Raw genomic sequence first — 26,640 nt, 5'->3', positions numbered from 1 at the left:
TCGTACTAGAACGGTACGAAAAGTACTAAAAAGTACTAAATGTGATACCATTTGTATATAGCGAACCGGAAAAGCTAGAACTCTGAAATTTGGATTGGTGGTCGCTGATGGAGTGTAGGATAGGTGTAGCAAAGGGTTTTTATAAATTCGAACTATAACTATCCGAAAAGTACTGAAATGTACTAAATTTGGTACAATTTCGTAGCATGTGAATGAATTGAGCTAAAAACTTGAAATTTGGAGTGCAAATTAAGGTTGAGCATTAGGGTCGATATGAGGAGAGTTTGGAAAGCGTGTACTCATGTGTACGAAAAGTACTATATGGTACTATATTTGGTACAAATTTGATTTGGAGGTACAAAACAAGCTGGAATCCTGAAAATTGAAAGTAACATTACCGTCGGAGTATAGGATTGGTATATGTACGCAGTTTTGGAAATTTTTATTTATGTGTACGAAAAGTACTAAATCGTACTATAATTGGTACGATTTGGATTTGGTTGAACCGATAGAGCTGGAACAATGATGTTTGGAGTTAGGATCATTGTAGGGATGTAGGATTAGGGTCAGAATTCAGTTTAACATATTAATACTTATTGGTACTAAATGGTACTAAATTTGGTACATTTTTATTTTATGTGAACCAATAGAGCTAGAATCATGAAATTTGGAGTTAGGATCACTGTTAAAGTGTAAGATTGAAATATGTAGGAAGTTTTAGAAATTTGTACAAATGTGTACTAAATTTGGTACAACGGATAGAGTTAGAATCCTGAAACTTGGATGTAGGATCACTGTGGGTATATAGGAAGTTTTGGAATTGGTACCACTGTGTACAAAATTTGGTACAATTTGAATTGTGGATGAACCTATGGAGTTGAAATCATGAAACTTGGGTTTAGAATCACTGTCGGGGTGTAGGATTGGGGTATTTAGGAAGTTTTGGAAATACATACTACTGTGTACTAAATTTGGTACAATTCAAATTGTTGGTGAACCAATAGAGTTGGAATCCGGAAATTTGAATCTGGAATCATTGTATGCATGCATTTTTGTTGGATGGTTGAACAGGGTACTTATGGAAATAATGTGTGATAAATGGAAAATTTGGATTTGGGTGAACCTTTAGAGCCCGAATCATGAAATTTGGTAATAAATTTAATTTATGGCCGATGTTAATACACGTTTAAATATTTCCTACATTCGCTAAAGAAATTGCGGGCATATGCTAGTTTCAAATATTAGGATTCCAACTTTGTCGGTTCATCTAAATTGTATAAAATTTAGTACCATTTAGTACATTCGCTAAAGAAATTGCGGGCATATGCTAGTTTCAAATATTAGGATTCCATCTAAATTGTATAAAATTCATCTAAATTGTATAAAATTTAGTACCATTTAGTGCCAATAAGTACAAATTTCCTAAACTACATCCATACCCCAATCCCATACTCTGACAGTAGTCTTAATTTCAGGATTTCAGCTATAAGATCACCTAAATCAATATTATATCAAATTCAGTACCATTTAGTTCACCTATGTAGTACAAATTTTCATTATTACCAACATCATTCAATCCAATAGAAATATTATTTCCCAATTTCAGCCCTATCTGTTCACTTTAAATCCAAATTTTATCAAATTTGGTACAATTTAGTACCCATAAGTACAATTTTCCAAACCTACATCCATAGCCCAATCCAAAATGCCAACAGTAATCCTAACTTAAAATTGCAGAATTCCAGCTCAAAAGCTTCATACAAAAAAAATTGTACCAAATTTAGTACTATTTAGTACACATATGTACGAATTTCCAAAACTACCTACACACCTCAACTCTACAATACAGTGCAAGTTTTCTGTGTTCCAGCTCTATCGGTTCACTCAAACAAATTGTACCAAATATAGTACCATATAGTACCTTTTGTACACATAAGTAAAACTTTCTAAAACTACCTACATATCCCAATCCTACACTCTTATGGTAATGTTAATTTCAAATTTCGAGATTCCAGCTCCATCCGTTCCTCTAGATTCAAATTGTACCACATTTAGTACTTTTCTTACACATGACTACACACTTCCGAAACCACCTCCTTATATCGAACCTATTTAGTAACATTTAGTACACATATGTACGAATTTCCAAAACTACCTACATACCTCAATTCTACAATGCAGTGCATGTTTTCAGTGTACCATAGAATACCATATAGTACTTTTCGTACACAAAAGTAAAACTTTCCAAAACAACCTACAAATCCCAATCCTACACAAATTTAAAGATTCCTGCTCCATTCGTTCGTCTAAATTCAAATTGTAACAAATTTAGTACTGTTTAGTACTTTTCGTAAACATGAGTAAACACTGACTCCTTCAGGCTAAAACTTATCTGACTCCTTCAGGCTAAAAGTTACCCTCACCCAAAATTTAAAGATTCAAGTTTCAGCTTGCCTGTTCTTCAGTTTGTCTATAAAACGAGTAGGTAACTCATCAGCTAAAGTTATTTCTGGTCTACGGCTCAACAATTTAAGAATTTCTGCGTTCAGCTTACCTATGACGACCATGCTGTCCTTCAGCCTTTCAAAGAAAAAAATCTTACCTTTGAATTTGTATAAGAAACAATTCCTGACATTCGGGTCATCTATAAAGGCCACACAGTCTTGAGAAGTAGACTCCCTGAATATCAACTCGAGTACTGAGGCATTTCTGCCCTCAGTTCTTCTGTAGAAGTCTTCAGCTACAGTGTCTAGTTGACCTTCGGCTCAACTATATTAAAATTTCCTACCTTCAGCTCGCCTATGACGGCCATTCTGTCCTTTCTACACTCTTTGAGGAAAAAATTCCAACCTTTCTAATATGTAGTGCATGAAAAACGTTCTGGCATTCGAATCATCTGTAAAGTCTACCTAGTCTTCAGATCGTTAAGAGAATCTTCCTGGATTTTAGCTCGTTTACGAAAGTGTCCCTGGCCTCAGTTTATCTATAGAATTTTAACTCTCATTCAAAGACTAACCTTCTGAATGGAGTCTCAATAAATTCAGAATAAATTCCAGGGCTTCAGGAAGTACTATCTCTGACCTTCATAGCGTCCGTAAAAAACTCCATGTCCACTGATTCTCAATATTTTAACTCTTATAGAGAAAGGCGAAGTATTTCAAATCATCTAAGAAAGAATCCCTGCCCCTCAGCAAGTCTGTAGGAGATTATTCACCCCTTCAGTCCCTTTAGAGTCTTCTCTTTGCATTTCAGCTTATCCATGAAAGCCTTTGTGAGCTTCAGCTCCACCCCTTAATCTATAGAAATGAAAGCCTATGAAAGTTTCCGTGGCCTAGAGGACATCTATGAAGGACTCTCTGGACTTCAGATGGCTATGGAGGACTTCCAGTTATGAGAGTGACACTGATACTGATTATTTTTATTTTTTTTTTATTTTTTCTTCTTGCAGGAGATGCGACAAGGTGTACAAGAGTTTGTGACGTCACTGCTGGATCATGTACGAACCTCTACGGAACTGGAAGTAATGTTGAATTTCAATCATGAGCCATCGAATGAAATTTGGTTTCCTGGCAAGAGGCAAACATTGGAAAGATTAAAGTTGGCCATTCGTTTTAAACAAAAAACGGTAAGACGGTATATCGGAAGGAGAAGGGAGAATCACTTAAATGGGTCCTCTATAGATCCGCCAAAGCTACGAAGAATTTTGAGCTGAAGATGGGAATTTATTCGTAGTTTACGTAAAGGGCATTGAATATCTTTGGAGTATTTTTGAAGGATGTGGAAACTTCGATTAGGACCAGCAGATTTTTTAAGACTTGATAAAGATTAGTGATTTGTTTATAAACGATTTGAAGGTCAGATGTGACTTTTCGTAGAGTAGCTGAATGCAAGATAGGCTTTTATGGATAATCTGGGGGGCAATGACTATCTCGTATATAAGCTGAAAGGCAGGCAATCTCTCTAGGCTATTTGAAAACCACTTAGTCTTAATAGACGGACTGAAGAAGAGCATAGAACCCTTCATAGACAAAATAATGTCAAGAAAAATCTTAAATGAGACTACACAATGGGGACTAGAGCCTGTAGAAGTCTCCTATGGATGGGCTGAAAGCACGGGCAATCCTCGTAGATGAGCAAAGGTCATCGAATAAAAGGTTAGGAATTCCCTATAGACAAGTTGAATGGTAGGGATTTTTTTGCAAACGAGCATTCGGAAATTCTTTTGTAGATAAAGGTCGGAGATTCTTTTGTAGATGAGCTGAATGTCAGTAAATCTTCTTGATAGTTAGAGACTCAAGGCAAAAAAAAATTGTTTTATGTGGGTTGAATATGGAGGGAGTTTCAATAGATTCCAAGGACTATAGGGCATGGAATCTTTTACACAGGATCTAGCAGGCAGGGAATATTCCGTACACAAATTTAAGGGAATCCGACATTGGCGATCAAAAAGGAGTCTCTATAGTCGACCTAAAGGAAGTCTCTTAAGTCGACCTAAAGAATGTCTCTATAGACTGAGCTGAAAGGAGTCCCTCAACACAACCATGATGTAATCTTTATAGACGGCCTGGAGAAAGATTCTGTAGAAAAATAGATGGAAGTCTCTATAGACGAACTAAAGGGAGATGAAGGAAGTCCCCATGGACTAGCTGAATGTAGTCTCTATAGAGTCACTGAAGAAGACATGGACTCAGTCTCTATAGTTAATTTAAAGCGAATCCCTATAAACGACCTTAAGGAAGTACCTAGGGACGTCATGTAGGGAGTCTCTCTAAACGACCTGAAGGGAGTCTCCTCAGACAATCTGAAGGGAGTATCGCTAGACGACCTGAAGGTAGTTGCCCTAAACGACCGGCATGGAGGGAGTTTTTATAGACTAGCTGTGGGTCTATCTCGATGAGCTGAGGATAATCTCTCTCTCTAGACTGGCTGAAGGGCGTCTCTCTAGACGACCTGAAGGAGGTTTTTATAGTTTCCCTAAATGAGGTGAAGGGAGTCTCTCTCTCTCTCTGCTTGTGGGATATTTAAAAATATAATACGGAATGTTAAATAATATCAACTAAACTTAAATTTCGGAACTTTCATATGAGGCTATGTGAAAATATGGACCTATATCGAATATTTGCTGAAATTTATTCTTCATCTTCCAAGGAACAGTAATGCTAAATTACAGCTACTGTAGTGAGAAAAATAAAATACCAAACATGTGGCGGGATGGCTTGTATCGAAAATATTCCGTAAATATATATTGGGCAGAACATCGAGATGGAAACTATGTCAAAGTATGGTCGGTAAATATGTTTTTAACACTCCGACAACCCGAAGGCTACTTTAGTGAAAAAATGTGGTTAAAATACCTTAAATACGGGGTACTCTCATGTACCCGAACATGGACCCATTTCGGAAATAGTCTTCCAGGTGGATTCGTATCATATCTTCAGACATTAAATTTGTATGAAATATTCGGAAATACCTACCAAAAATACGTGATGCCAAATTACAATCATTTCGGTTGGAAAACCCCCATCAATATGCATACAAGGGACGTCCAAAAATAGACATGTCCTCCATGAAGGATATAAAAACAATTGGGCGCCATAACAATAATACCTACATATCTTTGATAATTTGATGATATACTTCCATCATTGAAGGACTCCAAAGGGAGTATTTTCAGACTGCGAAGAGAATATCCACTTTCTTGGAATACCGACTCAAAAGAGAAGGGTTTTTTTTTTAACGTGGACCGGGTAGGAGTAGGAATTATTTTTAAAGATTGTGTCATTTTTTATCTTTTACAGACTTCTTTTACAGACTTCGTAAAAAGCATTCGAAAGAATTGGAAAACTGTATGTAACGACTGTAAGGAATAATTTTTGTTTATGGAAGAGTAAAGACGATTTTTTATCGACGCCGAAGTCAGCAAACAGAGAGCCTTTGTGAACAGAATGAATTTCTCTTATCCTGAGCGGAAGCATTTGTTTTTATTGATAGTCGTGTAACTTTTCCTCTTTTTCAGTTTGTCGCCCATCCCAATGTACAACAGCTGTTGGCCGCCATTTGGTATGAAGGTCTACCCGGTTTCCGTCGCAAACAAACATCCCAGCAAATTGCCGAAGTCATCAAATTGGGTTGCATGTTTCCCATCAACAGTATGAATTATTTAATGTCCCCCGATTCGGATGCTGGTAAATTTATGAAGAAACCATTTGTCAAATTTATATCACACTCTTGTTCGTATATGGTCTTCTTAAGTGAGTATCCGCAATGAGGATATTTGGGATGAAAAAAAAAACTTATAATCGGAATAATATTCCATTTTAGCGCTTTTGGGTGCCGCTTCTCTACGTATTGTCCAAATCATGTTCGAATTAATTGCATTCCCTTGGATGTTGGCAATGCTGGAGGATTGGCGAAAACATGAACGTGGCTCCCTACCCGGTCCCATTGAATTGGGTATTATTATGTATATTAGCAGTAAGTATTGGGTAGCCACCTCCTTGATAACATTTCTAACATATCCACTTTTGTCGGCAGGTTTAATTTTTGGCGAATTGAAATCTCTATATTCTGATGGTATTTTCGAGTATATACAAGATCTTTGGAATATTGTGGACTTTATATCGAACATGTTCTATGTTACGTGGATTCTTTGTAGGGCCACGGCATGGATTGTAGTACATGTACGTATGTCAAAATTCCACAACCTAAAAAATTCCTAATTTTCCCGTTTTTTTTTTTTTGTAGCGTGATCTTTGGTACCGGAATATAGATCCATTTTTCCCACGAGAACATTGGCATCCCTTCGATCCTATGCTGTTGTCTGAAGGTGCCTTTGCCGCTGGCATGGTATTTTCCTATTTGAAATTGGTACACATATTCTCCATAAATCCACATTTGGGTCCGCTGCAAGTATCTCTCGGACGTATGATTATCGATATCATCAAGTTCTTCTTCATTTATACTTTGGTTCTGTTCGCCTTTGGTTGCGGTCTCAATCAGTTACTATGGTACTATGCCGAATTAGAACAGCATAAATGTTATCATCTACATCCAGATGTGGCCGATTTTGATGATCAAGAAAAGGCCTGCACCATATGGAGACGTTTTTCAAAGTAAGATCCCTCTCGAAGTTACGACTGTAAAATTTATACTGAATATATTTTTCGTTTTCAGTCTCTTTGAAACATCGCAGTCTCTGTTTTGGGCCTCTTTCGGTTTGGTCGATTTGGTATCCTTTGATTTGGCCGGCATTAAAAGTTTCACTCGCTTTTGGGCCCTACTCATGTTCGGCTCTTATTCGGTAATCAACATCATTGTCTTGCTCAACATGCTGATTGCCATGATGTCCAATTCCTATCAAATTATTTCGGAACGTGCCGATGTTGAATGGAAATTTGCCCGCTCCCAGCTATGGATGAGTTATTTTGAAGATGGTGGCACCGTGCCACCACCATTTAATATGATGCCATCGGTCAAGCTGATGAAGAAGGCATTCGGTAAGGTGTCACGCAAACGTTCGAAGAGTTTTATGGTAAGTTGGAGGATTGAATGTTTATATTAAAAAAAATTGTTATGGAATATCGAAATTAATTGGGCGCCATCTCTATATCATTTTTATGTACATTAGTTATGACTGAACGAGTATTGCAGTTTAGTGTTACCAGAAATAATTGGGCGCCATATTTTGTCGCTCAGTCGTCGGCAGTGCAGTTGTAATTTCATAAATAATGCTAGATAGAACATAGACGTTAAACTGACCCGGAGAAATTACTCCACCTTGGGTAACTCTGTGTTTTATTTTACTGGTCTTCGACTTTCTGTTTCTAAATATCCAACGTTTAAAACACAGTCGAAGGTTGGTCTTCTCTATGTCCTATGCCTTCGATAGGTAAAGAGTTGCCATACTGTTCCAACCCACCTCCTGTTCTGATTAAGTCCTCTAGTAATATGTGAGTCTTCTAGTATGTCCTGAAAAATTGTTCTCGTCGATAGGAGGAATAGAGCCTCAAATATGTTTGCCGCTCGCGACAGATGTGAAATCGACCTTTAGGATACAAATCTGCTGACGTTCTTACCAGTTTTCACTATCGGGACCACCCTGCCTACCTTCCAGGTTTCATGATCTATGTGGGTGACTAACGACAATATCAGGTTTGATGTTCAGTACTCGGATGTACCCTAGTTGCTTAGCATGCCCGGTCCCAACGCTTTGGATGACTTATCGTTTTAGATGACGTCTGCAACATCTTTCCTCGGTTGCGACGGCTCCCATGCGGCATTCGCCTCTTGGACCCTTGATGATGTGTAAACTGCCGGTTAAAAAAAACACACCTCTTCGGATATGTTACGCTTATATCGACCCCGAAACTAACTTAACCTTTCTCCACAATTTACTTGTTCCGATCGCAATCTTTTTTATACTCACATAATAACCTCTTAGCCTCAAAATAAAGCTATCATACCTTGGGTCGCCTTCATTTGCCAATACCCCCACCTCTGCTGGTATGATTGATCTTACTTCGCGTATTCGTCCAGCCAATTTTTTCGGATATTCCTCTCAGCTACCCGAGGATCTGAGGGGATGAACTGTTCCCTCAAGAGTAATTGGAAAACCATCTGAAACCTTGATACGATACAATTGGCCATGATGATACGAGTGACCAAGTTCAGCTTATCGACCAAACTTTCTTCGTTTATCTGCTCCGCTCCTGTGATCGCCGGCTACCTCTTCTAAGACGGAATTGTCGCCGTTTGCATCTCGGCAAACCATTTTCCATTGGTTGTTAATCATTTCATCGACCCGAGGATCTGAGGGGATGAGATTCCCTCTGAAGCTGTGATTGGAAAAAAACCTCTGAAACCTTGCCGATAGGCTTTCCTATAGTTTTGGAAAGAACAGTATTCCAATATTATGAAACCGGGTGTTGATGATAGGGAAGTCGTGTGATCCCAGGAAACTGACCGGTTGCCATGTTCAGCTTATCGACCACACTTTCTTCGTTTATCTGCTCCGCTCCTGTGATCGCCGGCTACCTCTTCTAAGACGGAATTGTCGCCGTTTGCATCTCGGCAAACCATTTTCCATTGGTTGTTAATCATTTCATCGACCCGAGGATCTGAGGGGATGAGATTCCCTCTGAAGCTGTGATTGGAAAAAAACCTCTGAAACCTTGCCGATAGGCTTTCCTATAGTTTTGGAAAGAACAGTATTCCAATATTATGAAACCGGGTGTTGATGATAGGGAAGTCGTGTGATCCCAGGAAACTGACCGGTTGCCATGTTCAGCTTATCGACCACACTTTCTTCGTTTGTCGGCTCCGCTCCTGTGATCGCCGGCTAACTCTTCTAAGACGGAATTGTCGCCGTTTGCATCTCGGCAAACCATTTTCCATTGGTTGTTAATCATTTCATCGACCCGAGGATCTGAGGGGATGAGCATCCCTCTGAAGCAGTGATTGGAAAAAAACTCTGAAACTTTCCGATATTATGAAACCGGGTGTGGATGATGGGGACGTCGTATGATCCCAGGAAAATGACGGATTGCCATGTTCAGCTTATCGACCACATCTTCTTCGTTTGTCTGCTCTGTTCCTGTGATCGCTGGCTTCATCCAAGCCGGAATACTCGGAATTGTAGCCTTTTGCATCTTGGCAAACCATTTTCCGTTGTTTGTTCATCATTTCTTCGACCTGGAGATCGATTTTCTGAAACGTCAACTTCTTCTCGGAAGCATCATCATTCTTCGACGGCTTACTCTTCCGACATTGAAGTGCATAATCCTTTATTGGCTTTTCTGTTTTCGTGTCTCTTATCCACTCTCAAGCCTGACCCCAAAAATTCATTTGAGCGACCCAATGATCTGAGGGGATGTACAGCTTACTGAATGTTTCTGTAAAGTACGGCGTTCAGATATTATGAAGTCGGGTAGCCTATTAACGTAGACGATTATATTGAGGTGGTCTATTCCACCGTGTTGTCCCTTACCTGTTCCGCTTTTTCCTCCTAATCTATGGAACGCGAAAACAAGCAGAACGATAAAAGGAAGATATTCCAATGAACTCTTTAGGATTCGGCAGCAGGTGACGATGGGTACCATTCGAACTATACAAGACTGGTGTTCAGATGCTGATTAGTATAATTTGGCTAGAGGAATACATGTCCAATGATTGGTGTTCAGATGCTGATTAATTCAATTCGGCATGCTGTGTCCCGTGCACAAAGACTACAGAGGAATAAGTCTTCTTCCCATCGCATATAGAGTTCTATCGAGCTTGCTGTGTGAACGACTGAAGCCAATGTTCAATAACAATTTTGGACCATACCAATGCGACTTCAGACCTGGTAAATTCAATATAGACCAGATTTTCACACTGCGCTAAATCCTGGAAAAGAGCAACGAAAAATACATTGACGCATTCTACATTTTCATCGACTACAAAGCCGCATTCGACAGCCCTATCCGCTCAGAGGTATTTAAAGCCATGTCTGCGTTTGGCATTCCTGCAAAATTAATACGGTTATACAATATACCTTTAACTGGCACAAGGTCAACAGTTAAAGTTGGAAAGGACCTTTCTGAGCCCTTCGATACCGAACGAGGATTCAGAAAAGGTGACAGTTTTCGTGTAACCTTTTTTATATCCTTTTGGAAAAGGTCATACGAGAAGCAAATGTGAACAGAAATGACATTCTGTACACAATCGAAATGGCACCGATGACATCGACATAATGGGTCTAACATTGAGAGCGCTAACCTTTGCCACCTTTGAACAAATTTAGAAGAAGTATGCCAAAGTGGGTCTGGCTGTAAATGGCGAAAAACCAAGCTGTTGGTATCAACGCGCAAGAAGTCCGGTAGACTCGGACCAACTGTGGACCTTGAGAACTACAGTTTCGAGGTATTCGAAGATTTTATATACCTTGGTTCCGCCATAAACAAAAATACTGATACCAGTTTTGAAATTCGGAGAAGTATAGTGTTGGCCAATAGATGATATGGTCTAAGTAAGAAATTTCGAAACAAGGCCACCTTCCCTTGGGCCAAAAGGAAAGGAAAGGGTAAGGAAAGGTAAGGAAAGGATATATATAACCTTTTTTATATCCTTTTGGAAAAGGTCATACGAGAAGCAAATGTGAACAGAAATGACATTCTGTACACAATCGAAATGGCACCGATGACATCGACATAATGGGTCTAACATTGAGAGCGCTAACCTTTGCCACCTTTGAACAAATTTAGAAGAAGTATGCCAAAGTGGGTCTGGCTGTAAATGGCGAAAAACCAAGCTGTTGGTATCAACGCGCCAGAAGTCCGGTAGACTCGGACCAACTGTGGACCTTGAGAACTACAGTTTCGAGGTATTCGAAGATTTTATATACCTTGGTTCCGCCATAAACAAAAATACTGATACCAGTTTTGAAATTCGGAGAAGTATAGTGTTGGCCAATAGATGATATGGTCTAAGTAAGAAATTTCGAAACAAGGCCACCTTCCCTTGGGCCAACATCACATTGTACAAAATGCTGGTACTACCCGTGCTGTTATATGGATCTGATGCATGGGTACTTGCGCATGCAGATGAGGCAGCTCTTGAAGTGTTTGAGAGAAAACGTCTCCAAAAGATCTATAGAACGATCTGCATCGATGGTGAATATCGTTGACGAATGAACCATGGGTTGCACCATCTATCTTCGGACATCGGCATTGTCAGATATATCAAGCTGCAGCGACTACGGGGGCTAGGTCATTTTGTGAGAATGGATGAGGATGCCCCAGCACAAAAGGCATATAAAAGCGAGCCAACTGATGGCTCATACAAAAGGGGAAGACCACGGACCGTCGCGCCTTTAAATCTTTTTTAAGCTCGGGTTATAAAAAATGGTCTGTATGTAAGTGAAATAATTTAGGAGTCGGAACTGTATGGAGCAAACGAACTAGTTCCTTTCTAAAAAAGGAACGAGAATGATCGATCGCGCTACGTAATAGATTAAACAAATCTGCTTATTAAAATCTTCACTTGATATTTATAGATACTTTATTAAATAATGTTAGGTTCCAACGAAATAAAAATTAACCAGTAAGGAAAGTAGTAAAGTCGGACGGGGCCGACTATATGATACCCTTCACCACTATTGGTATATTAAACAGGACTATTAGCATGAAATTGGATGAAAAAAAAAATATGTGATATTTATCTAAATGTAAATCTACGTAGATCTATCCATAAAGTATGTAAATCGACTTCAAACATAATACATACTTCTATGCTCAATTTTGTACGTTGTGCAAAATTTGATGTCAAACTGACTAACATGAGGAGTTTGATGCCCAATTTACTTGAAATCGGGCGAAAATATATATGGAAGCTCTATCCAAATATTAAGCGATTTCAAACAAACTTGTCACAGGATAGGTTATACTAATTTCAGAACGTTTTGTTCCTATTGGTTCTTAATGCGTCAATTACTTAAAATCAATCTATAATAAAAGGGAGCTATATCTAAATCTGGACCGATTTTCACGAAACAACGCAGACATCACTCTAGGCTCAATTCAGTACGTTATGCCAAATTTTGTACAAAACGAAAGATATATAGGGACTTTGGTGCAACATTTACATGAAATCGGACGAAACTATATGTGGGAGCTATATAGAAATCTGGACTGATTTTCTAGAAACTTGGCAGACATCATTCTAGACTCAATTCAGTACGTTATGCCAAATTTCGTGCAAATCGAAGGATATATAGGAACTTTGGTGCACCATTTACATGAAATCGGACGAAACTATATATGGGAGCTATATGTAAATCTTGACCTATTTTCACGAAACTTGGCAGACATCATTCTAGGCCTAAATGATTAGGCTGTACCAAATTTCGTGCAAATCAAAAGATATATAGGGACTTTGGGGCACCATTTACATGAAATCGGACGAAACTATATATGGAAGATATATCTAAATCAGGACCGATTTTCATGAAACTTGGCAGACATCATTCTGGGCTCAATTAAGTACGTTATGCCACATTTCGTGCAAATCGAAGGATATATAAGGACTTTGGGCACCATTTATATGAAATCGGACGAAACTATATATGGGAGCTATATCTAAATCTGGACCGATTTTCTCGAAACTTGGCAGACATTATTCTGGGCTCAATTAAGTACGTTATGCCACATTTCGTGCAAATCGAAGGATATATAGGGACTTTGGTGCACCATTTACATGTAATCGGACGAAGCTATATATATGGGAGCTATATCTAAATCTGGACCAATTTTCTCGAAACTTGGCAGACATCATTCTGGGCTCAATTAAGTACGTTATGCCACATTTCGTGCAAATCGAAGGATATATAGGGACTTTGGTGCACCATTTACATGTAATCGGACGAAGCTATATATATGGGAGCTATATCTAAATCTGGACCAATTTTCTCGAAACTTGGCAGACATCATTCTTGGCTCAATTCAGTACGTTATACCAAATTTCGTGAAAATCGAAAGATATATAAGAACATTAGGGCACCATTTAAATGAAATCGGACGAAACTATATATGGGAGCTATATCTTAATCTGGACCGATTTTCACGAAACTTGGCAGACATCACTCTAGGCTTAATTCAGTACGTTATGCCAAATTTCGTGCAAATCAAAAGATATATAGGGACTTAGGGGCACCATTTACATGAAATCGGACAAAACTATATATGGGAGCTATATCTAAATCTGGACCGATTTTTGGCAGAAAATTGGCAGACATCATTATAGGACTAAATGATTAGCCTGTACCAACTTTCGTGCAAAACGAAAGATATATAGGGACCGTTTACATTAAATCGGTTAAATATATATATGGGGGCTATATCTAAATCTGAACCGATTTTTCCCAATTTCAATAGGGTTCGTCCTTGGGCCGAATAAGTGACCTATGCCAAATTTCATCCAATTCGGATCATAAATGCGACCTGTACTTTGTTTACAATTTAACATGGACAGACAGACAGACGGACGGACGGACATGCATAAATCGACTTAGAAAGTGATTCTATGCATATTCTCAAAAGGAACCATGGGTCTATCTCAATTATTTTTGCCTGTTACAAACATATGCACAAAGACATAATACCCTGTACCACAGTGTGGTGAAAGGTATAAATATGCCGATTTTGTTAACTAAGCATAGATTGGGTGTTCTCCTAAATATTTCACTTCTACCCTCCTAATAGGTGAACGCTTAGTTCCACAACAAAATACTGCCACAAAGGTATTTACATTGTAGTTATGTTCATACGAACAGCAAATAAATGATAATGTTTTCCGTTCTGCTTCTCCCGTAATGAAATACTGGGCGTCAGAATAGCTATGTCACCGGAACTAAACAGAAACGTATTGTTTGTAAATAATTTTAAAAGGGATTATCGTTAATAAATTGAGGACATTTATTGTAATAAAGCAAAAACTCAGCACGGTGTGAAGCTGTTGGTAAACAATCGAACACTACGGGACAATAGACGTCATTGGCAAATGCTGGGGGAATGATGTGCGAATGCAAATCTTTGCATTTGTGATGCCTTATCTTTGACACTTGGGGTGGACAGGATGATTGTCTGATGACAGCTACTGTTTTAAAAATTGTTCTAACCTCTCACCCTCCTCTTTTTTTTTGCTTACAGCGCAAATCAATGGAAAAGGCATTGGCTCTGCATGAAAAGGTAATGAAACTATTAATACGACGTTATGTCACTGCCGAACAGCGACGTCGTGATGATTTCGGTATTACCGAAGATGACATCATTGAAGTGCGTCAGGACATTAGTTCATTGCGTTTCGAATTATTGGAGATTTTCCAGAATAACAACTATAATGTACCGGATATTGAGAAGAAGACAGCAGCAGCAGGTGAGTTTGTTTTGGAAATGCACACCAATACAGGCAGATGGACACATAGACACAAACACACACACAGTGGTCATGTGGTCTTGTGCTAATTTAAATGAAAAAAATTATTGAAAATTTGTGTAATTAAATTTCCTTTGTTTGATTTCAGCTGGCACCAAAAAGGGCAAAGTAATGGAACGACGTATTCTCAAAGATTTCCAAATTGGCTTTGTTGAAAATCTTAAAGAAGAAATGGCTGCCGAGGGTGGTGTCGATATATTCTCATCCTTGGCCAAGGCTATGGGGAAAAAGAAGTCACAAAAGGGGTAAGAATTGAAAAGTTATTTAAAAAAATACTTTATAAAGAATACCCATATGCAAAATCGAATTCCCGAATTTGATAGGATGATGATAGGAAGATTTGACAATGAGAATTTGAACTTTTTATCCAAACTTCCTAAAATACAGAATAATGAGGGAAACCGTTGTAAGGGGACTATCCGAAAAGTTGACCGATATATAACATATACCCAAGGAGTAATGTCAATGTATGTTCAAAGCTCTATATTAAATACTGCGAGCTCTATCGTGATTTCAAGAGACGTTCGAACGAAAATACAGACGGGCATGGCTGAAACGACATAGAATTTTATTCTGATCACAGTGAGCGGAGGAGTATAGTCGGACGGGGCCGACCATATGATACCCTACACAACTATCACGAAAAGCAAACTTTCTGCGGTTCTATATTCTGAGCCTAGGCCATATTTCGTGATATTCGTGCCCTTTTTCCGATTACAGATCAACAACTCCACGTTCTAACCCTTTCATATTTTCCAATTTTTTTTCTTGAAGTGACGTTTACGCCATAAAATAAAAAATTGGTCACTTTAGTTTTTGGTTGATTTGACCGTCGGAATATTGACCGGTCATCAGTATTTGATCAGATCCCCTTCACCTTGTAAAATATGTGATGTTCTGCATATAAGATTTCCAAATTCTCAAAGATTTCCAAATTGGCTTTGTTGAAAATCTTAAAGAAGAAATGGCTGCCGAGGGTGGTGTCGATATATTCTCATCCTTGGCCAAGGCTATGGGGAAAAAGAAGTCACAAAAGGGGTAAGAATTGAAAAGTTATTTAAAAAAATACTTTATAAAGAATACCCATATGCAAAATCGAATTCCCGAATTTGATAGGATGATGATAGGAAGATTTGACAATGAGAATTTGAACTTTTTATCCAAACTTCCTAAAATACAGAATAATGAGGGAAACCGTTGTAAGGGGACTATCCGAAAAGTTGACCGATATATAACATATACCCAAGGAGTAATGTCAATGTATGTTCAAAGCTCTATATTAAATACTGCGAGCTCTATCGTGATTTCAAGAGACGTTCGAACGAAAATACAGACGGGCATGGCTGAAACGACATAGAATTTTATTCTGATCACAGTGAGCGGAGGAGTATAGTCGGACGGGGCCGACCATATGATACCCTACACAACTATCACGAAAAGCAAACTTTCTGCGGTTCTATATTCTGAGCCTAGGCCATATTTCGTGATATTCGTGCCCTTTTTCCGATTACAGATCAACAACTCCACGTTCTAACCCTTTCATATTTTCCAATTTTTTTTCTTGAAGTGACGTTTACGCCATAAAATAAAAAATTGGTCACTTTAGTTTTTGGTTGATTTGACCGTCGGAATATTGACCGGTCATCAGTATTTGATCAGATCCCCTTCACCTTGTAAAATATGTGATGTTCTGCATATAATAATTGCCTCTAGAGCGACTAGAAAATCTGAAAAAAATTAATGTTTTCGGTTCATTACACCCCCTGAATGAAATCTCAACTTCTCCGAAAACTATAGGCGTCGTCCTTGACCATAACTGGAACCTCATGTACAATTTCAAAGCGATCAGCGCGACATTTCCGTCCTCTAATGGAGTAATAGTAATACTATGCACATAGTCACCTTTACCGAATTACGTATAACTCCCACATCAGAGTGTCATACAGCCATATAATTGGTATCAATTTGAAGGTCAACAACTCCTTTTGGATATACTATCAACTTCTCAGGTATATGTCCTTCAGGAGCAAGTATATACGCCCCAGAATAAAAGTTTTGTAATTTTTCACACAAAAATCAGGGTCCATTTGACCCGCTAAATATTGACCGATCTTAATCAAAAAAGGCATGCTCATTTTTTGGCCCGCTCCCCTTCTCCATGTAAAATTTCACGATGTTCGGACCATAATTGCGGACTCTGGAGCGACCAGAAAAACCGACTAAAATTAAGTATTTGGTCTATTTCATCCCCTAAATATTAACCGATCTTTACCAAAAACAATAGGGGACTTCATTGGCCAGAACCCATCCTACATGCAAAATTTCGTGAAGATGGGTCCATAAATGTGGCCTGTATCGTGTTTACAAATTATAATGGACAGACGGACGGACGGACACACATGTCTAGATCGACTCAGCTACTCAAGATATGACGATCGGTATATTTAAAGGTGGGTCTAGGACCAATATTTCGCGGCGTTAGAAACTCTTGGGGCTGCACAAAGTTATAATACCCTGACAACATAGTTGTGTAGGGTATAATGATTGGGCGCCATATTTGGTTGCTTGCAATAATGAAGTAAAAACCTTCAATAAACATTAGGTCCCCTTTAATGATCATAATATGACTATATTCCTCCCATAATTTTAAAAGACAAAAATTCGACATTCCAATGTTTTGATTGTCCTTTTCCATTTTTTTTTGTTCGTATCTCAGAAATCCTTGTGTTTACGAACACTATGTCAATATTGATAATTTTTGGTAGGAAGACTTGCTACCCAATAAGAATCCAAAATACAAAAATCGAGCCACTTTGGTCGAAAAACGTGCCCAAACCCTCCATAATACCTAAAATTGGGAAGAATCGTTATATGGGGTCTAAAGGAATCAATTGTAATCCACAATAGATTCCTTTATGGATGGAAAATATATTTAAAAAATCTACGCTTATTGGTCGGTTAGTCCTTGAAAAATATTATTTAAAAAATCCACGCTTTTTGATCGGATGGTCCTTGAAAGTTGATTATTTACAAAATCCACACTTATTGGTGGGATGGTCCTTGAAAAAATATTATTTGAAAAATCCAGGCTCATTGATCAGATGGTCCTTGAAATAAAAATTATTTAAAAAATCCACGCTTATTGGTCGGTTGGTCCTTGAAAAATATTATTTAAAAAAATCCACGCCTAGTGGTACGTTGGTCCTTAAAAATTTTATTTAAAAAATCCAAGCTTGTGGGTCGATTGGTCTTTGAAAAATATTATTAAAAAATCCACGCTTATTGGTCGGTTGGTCCTTGAAAAATATTATTTGGGAAATCTACGCTAATTGGACGATTGGTCCTTGAAAATATTTTTTAAAAAATCCACGCTTATTGGTCGGTTGGTCCTTGAAAAATATGATTTAAAAATCCACTCATATTGGTCGGTTGGTCTCTGAAATTGTTGGTCCTTGAAAATATTAATTTGGAAATCTACGCTATTCGGACGATTGGTCCTTGAAACTATTATTTTACAAACTCCACGCTTATCGGTCGAATTGTTCTTAAAAAATATTATATAAAATAAAATGATTGGGCGCCATATTTGGTTGTTTGCAAAAAGTAAAAAAACATTGAAACACCTAATTGTTTTTTTGTTAATAATTTCCCCTAATCGTTTAGTTTTTCTCTTCTTCTTCTCTTGACAGCGAAAAAGATTGGAATGCTATTGCTCGCAAAAATACAATGAGTTCAAATCCGATTGGCAGCAAACGTTCATCATTGCAACGCCATTCGCAACGTAGCTTGAGACGCCGCATTATTGACGATGCCAATGAGGGCTTGCGTATGAATCAAAATCAACTGTTGGGTATGTATAGCTTCGAATCCGGTGTTAGGGTTTCGATTTTATTAATTTGTTTTGTTATTGTCCCGCTCATTAGCCTACAAACCCGAACTGGGTGATGTCACACGTGCAACACGTGTTGCCTATGTTAAATTCATGAAGAAGAAGATGGAACACGATGAACAGACAGCACCACCAGAACCGGAACCAGCTGCTGCCGCAGCCGGTAATGATACCAGGAAGACAATGAAACGTGTACAGGTGAGAGAAACTGGAACTTAAATCTATTATATAAAACTCAGAACCTTCATAGAGATAACCTTATCTCCCTTTTGAAGCATTGCATAGTGGCTAAAGTATACTGGAAATAACAAAAAGCAATCTGTCCACTTTTGCGGACATATTAATCTGATCCTTGGCCAAGAGAAAACATTTAAGAACTTCTGGAAAGGTTTCCTATAGAGGTCTACATTAATTTTTCTTCAATAAAGAAAACTCCCTAGTATCAGCTACTCAAAATCCATAGATGAAAAATATAATTAAAAACAATAATAACAAAATCCGATGCTAGAGTCTCTAGGAAGAAAAAAATCTTTTTAAAAAATCCACTCTTCGATTCCAGATATTTAAAAAAATACCTTTAAAAATCCAATAATCTTAAATTTTTCAAAATTTAAATTTTCCATTTGCTTCATTTTTAGACCCGTAAGGAAGAAAACAAACCCAAAGAAGATGGTAAACCAGCTGCCCCAGCCGCCAAACCAGGAGATACGAAACCCGGAGCACCTAAGCCACCAGCCAATGGTCCGGCACCAGCTGCCAAACCGAATGCTGCTGATGCCGCCAAACCAGCCGTAGCTAAACCCGGTGAAGCCAACAAACCTCCAGCAGCGGCCGCTAAAAAAGACGAAGCTGCCAAAACGGATGCTGCAAAACCACCAGCAGCCGGTGCAGCTGCTGCTAATAAAGCTGCCGCTCCTGCTGCACCCGGTAAACCCGACGCCAATGCAAAATTACCACCAGGTGATGCGGCCAAAGCAGCTGCAGGTGCTGCCACCAAAGCTGCTGATGGTGCTGGGGATAAACCAGCAGCTGATGCCAAAAAGCCCGATGAGAAAAAGCCTGACGACAAGAAGCCCGATGACAAGAAACCCGATGATAAGAAACCCGACGGCCAGAAAGCCGATGCTAAGAAACCAGACGAAAAGAAACCCGATGATAAGAAACCTAAGACAAATATTAAAGTGGGTCAGAGTAGTGCTGCTGCCGGTGGTGATCGTGGCAAGTCCACGGTAACTGGTCGCATGATATCCGGTTGGCTTTAAATGAGGACAACATAGAAAATGAAATCAAAGAAAGAAGAAGAAGCTAATTGCCATTAAAAAAATTGGATAAAAGTTATTCTATTCTATTTGATGTACTAGCATTACACTTTGAGACTAAAGACAAATAATTGATATTTTTTAAATATTAATAAAAAAGAATTATTAATTAAATACAAATACAGATAAAATGCAAAAATAAAAATAAATTATAAAATATAAATATAAACCATAGATATGGAAATGTGTGTAGAATTGCTTAAGGTAATGGCGTGATGGGAAAGGTATGGAATTTTGAAAAAAGTTTTAAAAAAACTCTCCAGACTCCATCCATACAGAATAGTGAGGGGACACTGGGACACAAAATCGAGTCTGGGTTGGGAATTATGAGGACAAAATACAAAAACGCCATGGGGCAAGTATTGTAGTTAAGGCACAATGACATTATTTTCCTGGTAACTCTAAAGTTCATGAGCTCATGTTTGCGACTATTGAAAGTTATTTTAGGATGTCATGTCTTCAATCAAATCAAATAAGGATTATTTCTATAAAGTATACACTTCGAGTCCGTGTATATCTTTTTTCATACCCTTCACCACACTGTGGTACGGAGTATTATGTCTTTGTGCATATGTTTGTAACATGCAAAAGCAACGATATAAACACATGGTTCCCTTTAAGAATATGCATAGAATCACTTCTTAAGTCCATTTTTGCACGTCCCTCCGTCCGTCATTCTATTTGTTCATGTTAAATTGTAAACAAAGTACAGGTCACATTTTTGATTTGAATTTGGTACAGCTCACTTGTTTGGCCCATGATCGAACCTTATTGAAATTGTGGAAAATCGGTTCAGATTTAGACATAGCTACCATATATATTTTCGTCCGATTTTATTTAAATGGTGTACCAAAGCTCCTATGTCTCTTTCCATTTGCAGAAATTTGGCATAGCGTATTGAATTAAGTGCAGAATGATGTGTGTTAAATTTCGTGAAAATCGGTTCAGATTTAGATATTGCCCCCATATATAGTTTCGTCAAATTTAATGAAAACTAGTGAGCGGAGCAGTATAGTCGGACGGGGCCGACCATATAATACCCTACACAACTTCCACGAAAATCTAACTTTGCGTTATTTTCACCCTCTTGAAACCTGACTAAAGGTCAACAAATATTACTAATATTCAGTAGACGAGGGTTATACTTGTCCAGATTCTCTTTACCGTGGGTTATGTTGTAATGTTGGGCTTTCAATTGTGGCATATAGATCGACTAAAAAAATAATAAAATAAAAATAATTTTTCGGTCCACTTCATCCCAAAAATATTATCTGATCATCATTCCATAACTGGAATCTCATGGAAATTTTCAAAGCGATCAGCGCTATATTTCCACCCTCTATTGTGGTTTTGGATTACTAAATAATGTCTGAATACGTAAATATTTAAGTGTAGCTCCCACATCTGAGTTCATAGACCATACAATTGGTATCAATTTAAAGGTCAATCACTCCTCTGGAGCATACTATCAACTTTTTGGCTCTAGGTCCTTCAGGGGCAAATATATACGCGATAGAATACAAATGTTGTCATTTTTCACACAAAAGTCAGGGTCCATTTGACGCGCAAAATATTGACCGATCTTTATCAAAACAGCCATTCTTATTCTTTGACCCGATCCCCTTTTCCATGCAAAAATTCGCGGTGTTTGGGCCATAATTGCGGCCTCTGGAGCGACCAGAAAAACCGACAAAAATAAAGTTTTTGGTCCATTTCATCCCCTAAATATTAACCGATCTATTCCAAAAACAATAGGGATTTTCATTGGCCAGAACCCATCCTACATGCAAAATTTCGTGAAGATTGGTCCATATTGGTTTACAAATTATAATGGACAGACGGACGGACGGACACACATGTCTAGATCGACTCAGCTAGTCGAAATATGACGATCGGTATACTTAAAGGTGGGTCTAGGACCAATATTTCGCGGCGTTACAAACTTTTGGGGCTGCACAAAGCTATAATACCCTGACAACGTAGTTATGTAGGATATAATGATGCACCAAAGTCCCTATATATCTTTCGATTTGCACGAAATTTGGCATAGGGTACTAAATTGAGTGTAAATTGATGTGTGCTAAGTTTCGTGAAAATCGGTTCAGATTTAGATATAGCCCCCATACATATTTTCGTCCGATTTTATGTTAATGGTGTACCAATGTCCTTATATATCTTTCGATTTGCACGAAATTTGGCATAGCATACTCAATTGAGTCTAGAATGATGTGTATTAGGTTTCGTGGTTACTAAATCTCCACACTAACAATTATGAATATCGTTCCACAATTTGGTATACGCCCACAAATTAAGGATCCTCCCCCAGTTTTCGGTATTTTGTGGATTTTGGATAGGATTTTCAATCGGATTTTGGGTAGGATTTTCAACCGGATTTTGGATAGGATTTTCAAACCGATTTGCTGTAATTTTTTAAGTTGTGTTCTCATAATCAATATTGGTACAATTTTAGGGTAGCCTCCATAAAAAACAATTCAACCAAATTTGGTATTTTTGGATTCGCATTTCGATAGCTAATCTCTATACCAAAAATCTATACTAATAAAAGAGTAAAGTGATTGACTGCCTGACTTAACGATTCATCAGTGATGGAGTGTAGAATAGAAGTAGCAAAGGGTTTTTTTAGAAATTCGAACTATATGTATACGAAAAGTACTAAAATGTACTAAATTCCCTAAATTCCCAGCATGTGAATAGATAGAGCTAAAAACATGAAATTTGGAATACTAATTAAGGCCGAGAAGTAGGGTTGGTATAAGGAGGTGGATTTGGAAGCGCGTACTCATGTATATGAAAAGTACTAAATTTGGTACCATTTGAATTTGAAAAAACGAATTGAGCTGGAATCCTGAAATTTAACATTAACATTACCTTCAGAGAGTATGATAGCGATTTGGAAATTTGTTCTTGTGTGTAGGAAAAAAATAGTAAATGGTATTATATTTTGTGCAATTTGGATTTTGGGTGAACCAATAGAGCTGGGATCCTCAAATTTTGAGTTAGTGTCACTGTTAGGGTGTAGTATTGGAATGTGCAGAAAATAGTATAGTAAAATTAGTATAGAGCTAGATTTGTGTTGCGATCAGAATAGGTGTGTAGTGCTGAAATATGGAAATTGTTTTGTACTACCTTCTACAAAGTAACAAAATACCATAATGGTACTAAACGTTTAATTATAGTCAATATTATGTTGATTATTTATTTATTTATTCCAAAAATGCAATTTGAAGCCATTAAGGCCGATTTCATTTAAATTAGCTCTTTTGAAAAAAGCAGTTCTCTGTGAAAACAAAAATAAAATTTAATGTTTAAATAATTCTCACATCCTCTAACGAAGTAGCCGCAATTTATAGTTATTAACATCCTTTCTTTTTTTTCGAAAATTTGAAGATTTGACTATGTATTGCAACCGTAATTTGATATTTTGAGTTCTCTTTGGATACGAAATCACTCTAACAAAAAATATCAATATTGGCCCAATTTTTTTGTGTAGCGCCACATAAAACAGTACCACCACAATTTTCGATATTTTTGGCTGTTTGTACACGCTTTTCATCCGATGGGGCTGTAATTTGGTATTTTGAGTTTCATTTTTGTCAAAAATGAATTATATTCTTCGGTTTTTGGAGGCCGTCTTTTCATACAAAAATAGTTAAGGTATTTTCGGAATCAGGGTACAAACCTAAAGCGTCTGCTTCGTCAATAAGTTATATCTAATAAGCTATAAATTGTAAACATAGTACAGATGGCATTTATGGTCGGAATTGGATGAAATTTGGTACAGCTCATTTATTTGGTCCTAGGACGAACCATATTGAAATTGCAAACATCAATTCAAAATTTAGATATAGCTCCCACATATAATTTCGTCCGATTTTAGGTAAATAGTACACCAATGTCCCTATATATCCTTCGATTTGCACCAAATTAAGTCCAGAATGATATGTCATAAGTTTCGTGAAAATCGGTTCAGATTTAGATATAGTTCCCATATATATTTTCGTCCGAATTTAGGTAAATGGTGCACCAAATATCTAATGTTTGTGCGATTGATACGAAATTTTGCACAACGTATCCAATTGAGATTAGAATGATTTCGTTTTTTGTGTAATGGGTGCGGATGCAGACATAGCTTCCATATATATATATATATATGCCCAGCCCGACTTTGCTACTTTCCTTACTGGTTTTCTTCCGAGAGCATAATAAATTCTTCCGAGAGCATAATTCAAATAAAAAAACTTTCTTGATTCCGAGCATGTATACCTGCTACCATAGCTCGTCCACGCTCTGGTCTTTAGGTTATATCCAACTCTCACGAATTCCGTTGAACTGTTACTACAGTTGCATAAAAATTTCAGAGCTCATATGTTTTTACTACAGAGTTGCTTTAGCTTTGTCCATGAAAAAATTGAGACAATTCCCTTATCCATAAATTAGTAGTTATTTCATAATGAATTTTTCAACAATATTTATACCCTACACAACTATGTTGTCAGGGTATTATAGCTTTGTGCAGCCCCAAAAGTTTGTAACGCCGCGAAATATTGGTCCTAGACCACCTTTAAGTATACTGATCGTCATATCTCGACTAGCTGAGTCGATCTCGACATGTGTGTCCGTCCGTCCGTTTGTCCATTATAATTTGTAAACACGATACAGGCCACAGTTATGGACCAATCTTCACGAAATTTTGCATGTAGGATGGGTTCTGGCCAATGAAGACCCCTATTGTTTTTGGAAAAGATCGGTTAATATTTAGGAGATGAAATGGACCAAAAACTTTATTTTTGTCGGTTTTCTGGTCGCTCCAGAGGCCGCAATTATGACCCAAACACCGCGAATTATTGCATGGAGAAGGAGAACGGGCCAAAGAATAATCATGCCTGTTTTGATAAGGATCGGTTAATATTTAGCGGGTCAAATGGACCCTAACCTTTGTGTGAAAAATGACAAAATTTGTATTCTATAGCGTATATATTTACCACTGAAGGATATAGACCCGAGAAGTTGATAGTATATCCAAGAGGAGTGGTTGACGTTCAAATTGATATCAATTATATAGTCGTAGGTACTCGGATGCGGGAGTTACACTTAAATATTTATTTATAGCGCTGATCGAATGTTGAAATGTTCCATGAGGTTCCATTAGTGGTCAAGTACAACGCCTATAATTTTCGGTGATGATCAGATAAAGTGGACCGAAAACTTATTATTTTTTTTGTATATTTTGAGTCGATTTATAGGCAACCCACAATGAAGGGAATCTGGACAAGTAATTAGAAGGACTGTAATATTCGGAAAATATGTCAGTGTAAGGAAGGGGTGTTTTGACCTCTAATCGGTCAAGAGGGTTCAAATATCACGAAATATTGCCCTGGCTCGAAGTAAACATCCGCAGAAAGTTAGAATTCCGTGGTAGTTGTGTAGGGTATCGTATGGTCGGCCCCGTCCGACTATACTGCTCCGCTCACTGGTTTCATAATGAATTTTTCAACAATATTTATATCAATATTTATACCCTACACAACTATGTTGTCAGGCTATTATAGCTTTGTGCAGTCCCAAGAGTTTGTAACACCGCGCAATATTGATCCTAGACCCACCTTAAAGTATACCGATCATATCTCAACTAGCTGAGTCAATCTAGGCATGTGTGTCCGTCCGTCCGTCTGTCCATTATAATTTGTAAACACGATATTTTGCATGTAGGATGGGTTCTGCCCAATGAAGACCCCTATTGTTTTTGGTAAATATCGGTTACTATTTAGAGGACGAAATGGACCAAAAACTTTATTTTTGTATTTTGATTTTCTGGTCGCTCCAGAGGCCTCAATTATGGCCCAAACTTCGCGAATTTTTACATGGAGAAGGGGATCGGGCCAAAGAATAAGCATGCCTGTTTTGATAAAGATCGGTCAATATTTAGCGGGTCAAATGGACCCTGGTTTTTGTGTGAAAAATTACAAAATTTGTATTATATATCGTATATATTTACCCCTGAAGGACAAAGACCTGAGAAGTTGATATTGTATCAAAGAGGAGTGGTTGATCTTTAAATTAAGACCAATTATATTGTTGTATGTGCTCGCATCTGGGAGTTACACCTAAATATTTACAGGTATCTCCGTATTCGTATATTATTTAGTAACCCATTATCACTCTAGAGAGCGGAATTATAGCGCTGATCGCTTTGAAATGTTCCATGAGGTTCCAGTTATGGTCAAAGACAACGCCTATAATTTTCGGTGATGATCAGATAATAATTTTGGAATGAAGTGGAACGAAAACTTAATTTTTTGTGTTATTTTCGGGTCGAATGAAAGCCGAACATCACAACACAAACCACGGTGAAGGGAATCTGGACAATAGCTGCACTGAATACTCGTAATATTCGGAAAAAATGTCAGTGTGAGGAAGAGGTGCTGTTTACCTCTAATCGGGCAA

General features: G+C 37.8%; 1 protein-coding gene across 1 annotated transcript in view; it reads left to right on the top strand.

The window, feature by feature from the left end:
- Positions 1–20,118, top strand: part of LOC133327393 (transient receptor potential protein-like) — a 31,528-nt gene extending 11,410 nt beyond the window's left edge. Inside the window, exons 5-15 of the mRNA XM_061535952.1 lie at positions 3,449–3,625; positions 6,017–6,251; positions 6,322–6,474; positions 6,535–6,680; positions 6,745–7,112; positions 7,174–7,531; positions 14,682–14,907; positions 15,056–15,212; positions 18,657–18,817; positions 18,891–19,054; positions 19,495–20,118. Coding sequence (XP_061391936.1) covers positions 3,449–3,625; positions 6,017–6,251; positions 6,322–6,474; positions 6,535–6,680; positions 6,745–7,112; positions 7,174–7,531; positions 14,682–14,907; positions 15,056–15,212; positions 18,657–18,817; positions 18,891–19,054; positions 19,495–20,118 — 2,769 coding nt within the window. The remainder of the gene's footprint in view (positions 1–3,448; positions 3,626–6,016; positions 6,252–6,321; positions 6,475–6,534; positions 6,681–6,744; positions 7,113–7,173; positions 7,532–14,681; positions 14,908–15,055; positions 15,213–18,656; positions 18,818–18,890; positions 19,055–19,494) is intronic.
- The last annotated feature ends 6,522 nt before the right edge of the window (positions 20,119–26,640 follow it).

Source organism: Musca vetustissima, unplaced genomic scaffold (genome assembly GCF_032173495.1).
Source record: "Musca vetustissima isolate MV318-11 ecotype Yass unplaced genomic scaffold, APGP_CSIRO_Mvet_v1 utg10925, whole genome shotgun sequence".
In the NCBI taxonomy this organism is placed as follows: Eukaryota; Metazoa; Arthropoda; class Insecta; order Diptera; family Muscidae; genus Musca; species Musca vetustissima.
The sequence above is the reverse complement of the archived record's forward strand: the minus strand, read 5'-3'. Positions and strand labels throughout refer to the sequence as shown.